General features: G+C 38.4%; 1 protein-coding gene across 1 annotated transcript; it reads right to left on the bottom strand.

The window, feature by feature from the left end:
* Nucleotides 1-71: 71 nt before the first annotated feature.
* ddx21 (DEAD (Asp-Glu-Ala-Asp) box helicase 21) lies at nucleotides 72-8,358 on the bottom strand (the record flags this gene model as incomplete). Its single annotated transcript, XM_037690453.1, is given in 14 exon segments — nucleotides 72-206; nucleotides 1,104-1,263; nucleotides 1,512-1,585; nucleotides 1,853-1,972; nucleotides 2,302-2,463; nucleotides 4,021-4,170; nucleotides 4,416-4,561; nucleotides 4,658-4,843; nucleotides 5,048-5,165; nucleotides 5,253-5,431; nucleotides 5,928-6,003; nucleotides 6,967-7,104; nucleotides 7,299-7,529; nucleotides 8,170-8,358. Coding segments are annotated over 14 exon segments (1,959 nt in total), but the record flags the coding sequence as incomplete, so codon positions are not given.
* Nucleotides 8,359-8,665: the final 307 nt, after the last annotated feature.

Here is an 8,665-nt window from a genome sequence, read left to right as displayed (position 1 = left end):
CCTGCATGTAGAAGAAATAAAATGTGCAAAGTTCAAGTCATCCACATTGTGCACGTCATATGTGAACTTACAGTTTTGCCTTTCAGGAAGGTCATCCTGTGAATCTGGTTTTCAAACTCCTCTCCAAGCTGTTCTTTGATGGATTTCCAAGCATAGCCTATATTATGCATCTCCTGCGAGCACTGCAGCTGTATAGTGGTGTAACCCTGCAAAAACAAGTGAAATGGTTGTTAGGAACGACAATTGCTTTTATATTGTTACCATTATTCAATATGTTTTAAATAGAGTCCAGATTTGCACTTGCTCTTTAGTCCAGTTCTGTATTCATGATATTTGGTGCATGCTGGGGCAAAGTTGTGATATTTTTTATAAGATAACCCAGACAGGAAGAGGTGGGGCTAACTGGAGGTTTTAGAGATTTTTTGGGGGCCAATGACTAGGTTCCTATAAGAGAGTTAAAGGCAAGAGGCGACATGGAAAAGATGAGTGAGGCCACAGGTCACCTTTTTTATGAGTTGCATTGAAGTGAGTGGCTTTTGGAAAAAAAAATGAACTTCTTGGGTTGGATCTGAACCCAATAAAAAACCTTGAGTGTTTTGAAATACAATATTCCCATTTAATTTGGTTGAGTTTAGCAAGAAAGGGTGAAAAACGTTCAAAAGAAAGATGTTCCAGGTTTGATGGGATAAGTTGAAGCAACAAAAAGACTTGATACTAATAAATGATTTGAAAACTTATGTAATTTGTAGAATTTAACAAATTAAACAAAAGCATGTAATGCATCAGACTGAAGAAGTCTTTCGGATGAAAGATGAAACGTTTCTACAATTTGTTTTAGTTTGTTTTTTGAACATCCAGAGGACCAGACTTAACTGTTTTAGACATGTAAAGCATTGTTTTTCCCCTTTGTTGATGTGTGCCAGCTGATGAAAAGACTTCACAAATATGCAAAGACCAGATTAAAACTACTCAACACCATTTTGTTTTATACATGAGCAACAAAAAACGATTTTGCAAAATAAATTACACGGGTTAACAGTCTTTGCTATACTAGAGTGGTGAGTCTTCAGTTCTATGTCTGTGCTTGTGTATTTGAAGCTTACAGAATCAGAGTTGAGCAGCGATCGCATTTCTACACTTGTAGCTCCAGAAATATGGGCCAGAGCAGCAGCCAGAGCATCTACTGCTCCTTTCTCTTCAATCAGCTTCTCAGCAAATTCTCTAAAATATTCAACAGCTGTGGCTGGAACAGAGTCTAGGAACCTGAACACAACAACAACAACAACAACATAAAAAAAGTTAAAAAAAAAAACAGGTGAAAACAATTAAGAAGGAAAACATGATTGTCAGTGATTAATATTGTAAACACATGGTGACCAAGAAATAATCACAAACCTCATTAAGACAAAAGTACTTCAAAGTAAAAAATTACACAGAAATTTTTTAGACACTTAATGCATCTAGAAAAAAACACATTAAACTTCTAGAATTTCTCCCCGAGAGTTTCTTACTTCATTGCATCTTTGCTCGATGACTTGATGATATCATTAGCAGTTGGAACACCCACTCGCCTGAATGTGATTCCCTGGAAAAATACCACAGAATTATTGTGCATCAAATACAAAAAGTGCGCAGATCTACAAGCTTTGTATACAAGCTACAAATTAAGCAAAAAAGAGAAAACTTTACTTTGTTCTGATTTGCTGTTAAATAAAAAGAACAAAAGTGAGATGAAGCTATGTGGAGCTCAGCAATGCAAACTCTACATATATTTTACATTTATGGCTGCTGACAATTAGGCGCCAACACATATTTTTTACTCGCAAGTCTCAGTATTTAGAATAACACCTACTGCTTTGTGTTCTACGTAGCGCAGCTGGTCCTCTTCTTTCCTTTGATAGAAGCAGATGCAGACTCCAGTCCTGCCTGCGCGGCCCGTTCGTCCTGAACGATGGATGTACGACTCTACATCCTGACAACAGGAGAAGATAATAAATATTAAAACGGAAAACAAAGTCATGTTGACAGATTTAAGTTTCAGAACCTAAGCACAGGTATATAATGTGCTTAGCTAGCATCTGTTTACAATTATTGTCATTTCTAAACTTGTGCATATAAATAACATGAACTTATTTCAATTTTTTGTTCTATATGAACTGTAAAAATGGAAAGGTAACTGTATGAACGGAAAACATATCTCAAAGATCAGAAATATTTACTGTAGTGATCTAAAACTAAATCAGAAAATAAATAACTCAATCCATAACTTAAAAAAATAAAAAGTTTAAATAGTAAAATCACCTTAGGAGGAGACGACTGGATCACCAGGTCCACTTCAGGGATGTCTAATCCACGAGCTGCAACATTGGTGGCAACCAGAACCTCAAAGGCACCGTTCCTGAAGCCTTTCAGTGTCGTCTCCCTCTGTTTCTGTGGAATGTCACCATGAAGGGACTGGGCGCTCTAAAAGCATTGAGATTAAAATAAAGAGAGAAGAGAACACTTTAGAATGACAGCAAAAAGTCACAATTATGAAAATGACTTAAACAGTGATGTGATAGGAGACGTGAGAACTGTGCTAGCAAAATGTCATAATGAGGAATTTTTCAAAATAAGAGTTTTAATTTTTAAATTCTCCATCTCAAATTTTTCTAAATGATGTACAGTTCGTTGAAATTTGGTCACTTATCACCTGGCTGCCAACAAGCTACTTTAGTTTACAAAAATGCTTGTTTGAAAACTTAATTTGTACTCATCTAGAATGATGTCATCAGGAATTCCAGCCTTGTATTTTAAAAGGGGAATCCCCAAGATTCACAATCAACATTATTGCTTCACCACTGCTATGGCATCTAGGAATATGTGAATTTTAAAGAAAATCCAAAAGATTACAGTAATCCCTCGCTACTTCACAGTTCATTTATCACGGTTTTTCAAAAAAAAAAAAAAAAAAGAAGACTGGACAAGACACTCAATTGGCTGATTGATGGATGAGCCGCACGATCTGTATTTAATTTTTATTTAAAATAAATTATTTTGAATTAGCACCTGCTGCACATTTGTGCAGCCCAGAGCTACAGAAAAAGCGTCCTCATGCATCTTTGTGCAGACCATACTACGGGATAAACTTCCTGCTGCAGCTGATCAGCTGTTCTCCGTGCAGAGCGGGAAAGTGGGCGTGGCCAAGAACGCTTGCAGGTGGCAAAGAGCAGAGGAGGCAGGGAGCTGAAATCATGACATTCTGTGCTCTTTTAGTATTTAGAAACATTGTTTAAAACATTGCAAGAGTGTGGGAAGGGTTAAACACGCCTTCATTATGTATACACTAAAATAAACTATTACTTCTTGTACTACTATTCCTACTTCGCGGTTTTTCACTTATCGCGGGGGGCTTGAGGGTATGAATCCCCCACGATAGACTACTGTACACTTTTATAAAGATTATTTCTAAAAAACCCTACTCATTAGAAAACATCAATTAAAAGTTAGATTAGGAAGATTATATGCAATTTTAGGGCAGCACGGTGGGTGGCTTAGTCGCCGGTTCAACACATGGTCTGGGACCTTCCGGGGTGGAGCTTGCGTGTTCTCTCCGTGCACGCATGAGTTTTCTCTGGGTACTCTTGTTTCCTTCCACAGGCATGTTAGTCTGACTGGTAACTAAATTGTTCCTAGGTGTGAGTGAGTGTGTGAATGGTTGTTTGTCTTGTTTGTCTCTATGTGTCCCTGTGATGGACTGGAGACCTGTCCAGGTAGGGAGGGAGGAAAGGACGAGAGGAGGGAGGGATGTGCCATTTTATTTACCGAGATCCTTAGATCCTTTCTATATGGACTCAGTTACACAAATCTCAATTATGACAAAATTATTGTTTTGCAAAGGAGCCCACGCACATTCTAACTTATTTTTCCATCATGGGTCCCACTCATAGGTTTATTATTAATCAAGATTTAACGTGACATGACTGGTGTATTACATTGTGCATCACTATTGTGTAGTATTGTGCAGGTATGTGTGGTCACCTGTTTGATGGATTCGTTTAAGGAAAGTTCAGTGGCCTCCCTTTTTGTCTCACAGAAGACGATGGTCCTGCCGTGGCTGCCGCTGTAAACCTGGATCACGTCTCCTATGACGGCTGCACGCTGTGACCAGTGACATGTAATGGCCAAATGCTACAGAAGAAGGGTGACAAGACAGAAAATGAACAAGAGCAGAGGAAAAACAGGAAAGAATGCAGCATTTTATTGAAATCAGCTGGCAATTTTTTTATTGGTACTTCACTGAAATAACACTAGTATGAATGATGAAAAAACAGCAGACTTTATGGCAAAATCACATGTCATGCTGTATTACACTTTGTGTAACCACACCAATCACACGCTCCCCAACACCCTGTTCTTTGAGTTTTCCAACTTACCTCAACTGTTGTTGCAGCTTTTTGTGTTTTCTTGCCAATCAAGTCAATATGCTTGCACTCAGGTCTCATGTATTTCTTGGCCACATCATACACCCAGGGGGGGCAGGTGGCCGAAAACAGAAGAGTCTGTGGGTTAGCAGAGCCGTCTAAAATGGAGACAAACCGGCCTGAAGTCATTTCAAACACATAACCACTAAACCAATCTACGAGCAGCTACAGATCAACTTGTTGGCATCACTTACCTTTCTTGTATGAACAACTCAAAATCTCTTCAACCTGTTCTGCAAAGCCCATGTCCAACATCTGGTCCACTTCATCCAGAACAACATGTTTTAATTCAGCCAGGTTGAGCTTATTGTTCTGAAGGTGATCTTTAATCCGACCAGGAGTTCCCACCAAAATATCAATCCCAGTACGTATGGAATCGACTAAACGGGAAGAGACGCAGATTTATTAATCTAGCATTTAATCTTTTTTTTTTTTTTAAAGGAAGAAGTATACACACATTTCCAGCTCTGTGTAAGCTAAAACCCTGCTGTGTTGTTTAGTGAGCAGCTACAGTTATTCTAAAAACTGATCTTGTAAAAAAAACATTTAACTGAAAAGTTTCCAGTGATTTATGTAGAACTTACTTTGTGGCTTGTATGAGCTGCCTCCATAAAAACAGCATAGTGTCAGTCTCTTGATGATGTCCTTGAAGTCCTTTGCAACTTGGATAGCCAACTCTCTGGTAGGAGTCAGAACCAGCACCTACAGGAAAATAAAATAAATATATGAACACTGACCCAAATTGACTGCGAGACTGAGTGGTTCCATCTTGAAGTGAAGGGTAAGCACCTTAGGAGGCCGCCCTCTGGCCCTCTCTACTGATTCCATCTGGAGCTTCTCCACCAAAGGTACAGCAAAGGAGAAAGTCTTTCCTGTTCCTGTGCGGGCTTGAGCAATTACATCCTCGCCGTCATACACAGGATTGAACGACTTTACCTGAATGTCAAACAAGTAGGAGACTCCCCGAGCTGAAAATAAGATAGAAAAGTGACAAAATGAGTTCTCGCACAAACTCCAGAGAAACTCAGGAACTCTAAAACTCCCCTGCAGCAGTGCAGTAGTGTGAAGGACACTTCCAAGATGCAATGAGTCTCCTGAGTCATATTTGTTTCATAAAAATATAAAACTAACTCAGTTGTGCCATTTTATTTAATGGCCAACTGCAAGAAAACATAAAGTTTACTGAAAAAAGTTAATTGATTTTTTTTTTTTTTTTTTTTTGCATACAACCTTAAAATCACATCTGGGGCAATGTAAAATTCAGTAACTTTTTTTTTTTACTTTCACATGTTTATACACAATGTCAATTAAAACAAAAGGATCGCAGGATTTCAAAAATTACAAAAATAAAAAATAACACAGTTAACGGTAGTTTATGGGAACTGTGTCAAAGCTGCCTTTGTCAAACCTCTTTCTCTAAAATGTGGTTAAAAAATGAAGCTGTTCAGTCAATGTGACGTTTACCTTTCAGTTTTTCAATAGTAACTTGGGAGATTCTGAAGTTGGAGAACGCCCCTTCTCTCTGCTCAGGTGTCTGCTCCTAATTAAGAAACAAATTTAACGGTAATTAATATTTTTCTTTTTTCCCCTTTAATTCTGAGATTCTACAAAATAAATATTAAAATTACATGTACCGTATTTTTTTGCCTTATAAGTCACACCATGTTGCATAAATTTGCAAGTCCAGCAACTTATATACTGAAGCGACTAATAAAACGTTTTTCCTCCATATTTATAAACCAATTTTTGGCTGAGATCTGACGATTTCATTCATTTTGACATGGAAAATGTTGAACACTACCATTTTCAGCCATTAGAGGGCCCTTGCAAAATATGGCAAGCCAAGTGTCTCATTAATAGGTAAACGTGGCCATTGATGAGACACTTGGCTTGTCATACAGAGCCACCTTCGTCTCGCTCTAGAACTCTTGGAGCAAACGTCAAATCAGCTGCATTTTGTTGCGCCGGACCGGCGAAATGCAGCTGATTTGATCATTAAAGTGCATTTATTTAAAAAAAAGTTCAACTGAGACACACCTTCGCTATAATGTCGAGCAAACAAATAATTGTTTTTAAGTGTTAATCTTGTTTAATTCTTGTTAAAGTCCTCCCGTGCACGCTCCCGCAGCCACCGTGTAGCAGCCAATTGATTATTGGCATAACACCAGGCCATGTTTCCGGGTGGTCAGCGGTGACACATTATTAACGTGACGCGTCAGCAGTGACGCATAATAGATGCGACTTATATGACGAAGCGACTTATTTATGGGTTTTTTTCCACTTTATTAGACATGTTTTGACTGATGCGACTTATACGGCGGCAAGTCTGGTAGTTAAAAATGTTATAGAATGTAGCGCATTACACATGAAAATACATTTCTTATCTAATACAATACACAAAACCCATTACTAGCTTATCATTCAATTCAAAAATAAAGAGCACAAGAAATCTCATTAACATAATCTTATCATTTTGTCCATCGTCCAAAATAATGAAACTCACATTTTCACGTTCGCTGTCACTGGCTGAGTCATCACTGGACTGGGATGGTGTCTGGACAGGGGTTTGAACTGGTGTGTTTGGGGTGGAATGTCCATTGGTCGCTGCCTCTGCGTTTGCTTTCTTTGGTTTCTTGTTTTTCTACAGCCCCGAGAGAAGAAAATAATATTACATTGATACATATTTGGAAGATGTTAAAAGAAAAATATACATTAATGTCTACAACTTCCATATTATCACAACATTTAATCAAAAAAATTGTATAGAGTGTAACGCAATCTGTAAACAAATTCATCAAACTTGTAACTGATGATTCATATGAACATGACATTGACCTCAGATGATTCCTTTTTCTTCTTGGTTTTCTGCTTAGGTGATTCAACACCATTGCAGTCTCCATTTATGTCAGTGGTCTCATCGATGTGGCCGTTGACTTGGTCCGCTGCCAGCTTGTCTTTTTTCTTTTTCTTCTTTGGGGCAGGAGGGTCACAGCCTGCATCCTCCTGCTCTTCAACCTCCTGCTCCTGTTTCTTCTTCTTCTTCTTCTTCTCCTCCTTGGTCTTCATCTGCAAGTGGAAAACAATTATGTATGTAGAATTAAATTAACAAAACGGGGTCTTTAAAAGGACATTTAGAAAAAAAAAACTTGTTCTAGCTGCACTATTTTATTTGGCTACTAAAGCAATTACAAAAAATGCTTTACTGTGATTAGTCTTTTCTCTTTGTTTTGGTCGTGTCTTCCTTCAGTATAAAGTTAATTTAAAAAAAATGCACTTTTAACAGCTGTCTCTTTTAATTCGCGTTCATAAAAAAAACAGATATACACAAATGTAAACAGCCTCCGTGAACGCAAATCATGGTTCCATGTGTTATATAGATCAGCTGAAGGCCACAACATATGATCACCTACGTCAGCTAGGCTAACTAGCTATCGGCTAACACCAAATAAAACATGAATTAACGCTCATAACTTTAAGCAAAGCAACATTTATATATAGTAACTAAGTTGAAGATGTTCATCTTGTTTTTGTTCCACACCTCCATGGGGGTTAAAATCAGCTTTACTAGCGCTGCAGCTGTGCCTTTCATTTGTCGCGTTAGCACAGGCAGCCACATGTTGTCAAACATGGAGGAGCCGCGGACCGAGCTCAGAAGTTCAGAAACTGTTTGTGAACAGTTCGCGTCGACACGACTCGTGAAACTCACCTTTAAGGTCGTAGCCTCTGCGACAGTGTCCACATCTTCATCCATGGTATGTTCCTCGCTTTCAAAGATGACTTTTGACGGCATTATTCAATCCTGATGGAAACCCTCGGCGTGGACACACAGGCTAACCCACGGGCACGCGGATTAAAAGGAACGCGAAAGGCGGCGGCGCGCGAAGACGCGTTCACGTGCCACCCGTAGATCTGGTGCGGATACGATGCACAACAACTAACGAATGTTAAAAGAACGAAACTAATCTTTGTACATTCAATAACACGATGTTGGTGCAGTTTTTAAAAACAGTTTTTAAATAAATAAATGTACTGTAGTGCATATTAAGGGCCGTGCCCACTGAATTAGAGAACACCCTGTACAGATGCCACCCGGCAGTTATTAATGTGTTGACATATATTAAACTTGATAGTTTTTTGTTTGTTTTGTTTGGTTGTTGTTGATTTTTATTTATTTATTTACTTTACTTTACTTTACTTTACTT

Source organism: Nematolebias whitei, chromosome 2 (genome assembly GCF_014905685.2).
Source record: "Nematolebias whitei isolate Nwh7 chromosome 2, NemWhi1, whole genome shotgun sequence".
Lineage (NCBI taxonomy): Eukaryota > Metazoa > Chordata > Actinopteri > Cyprinodontiformes > Rivulidae > Nematolebias > Nematolebias whitei.
The sequence above is the reverse complement of the archived record's forward strand: the minus strand, read 5'-3'. Positions and strand labels throughout refer to the sequence as shown.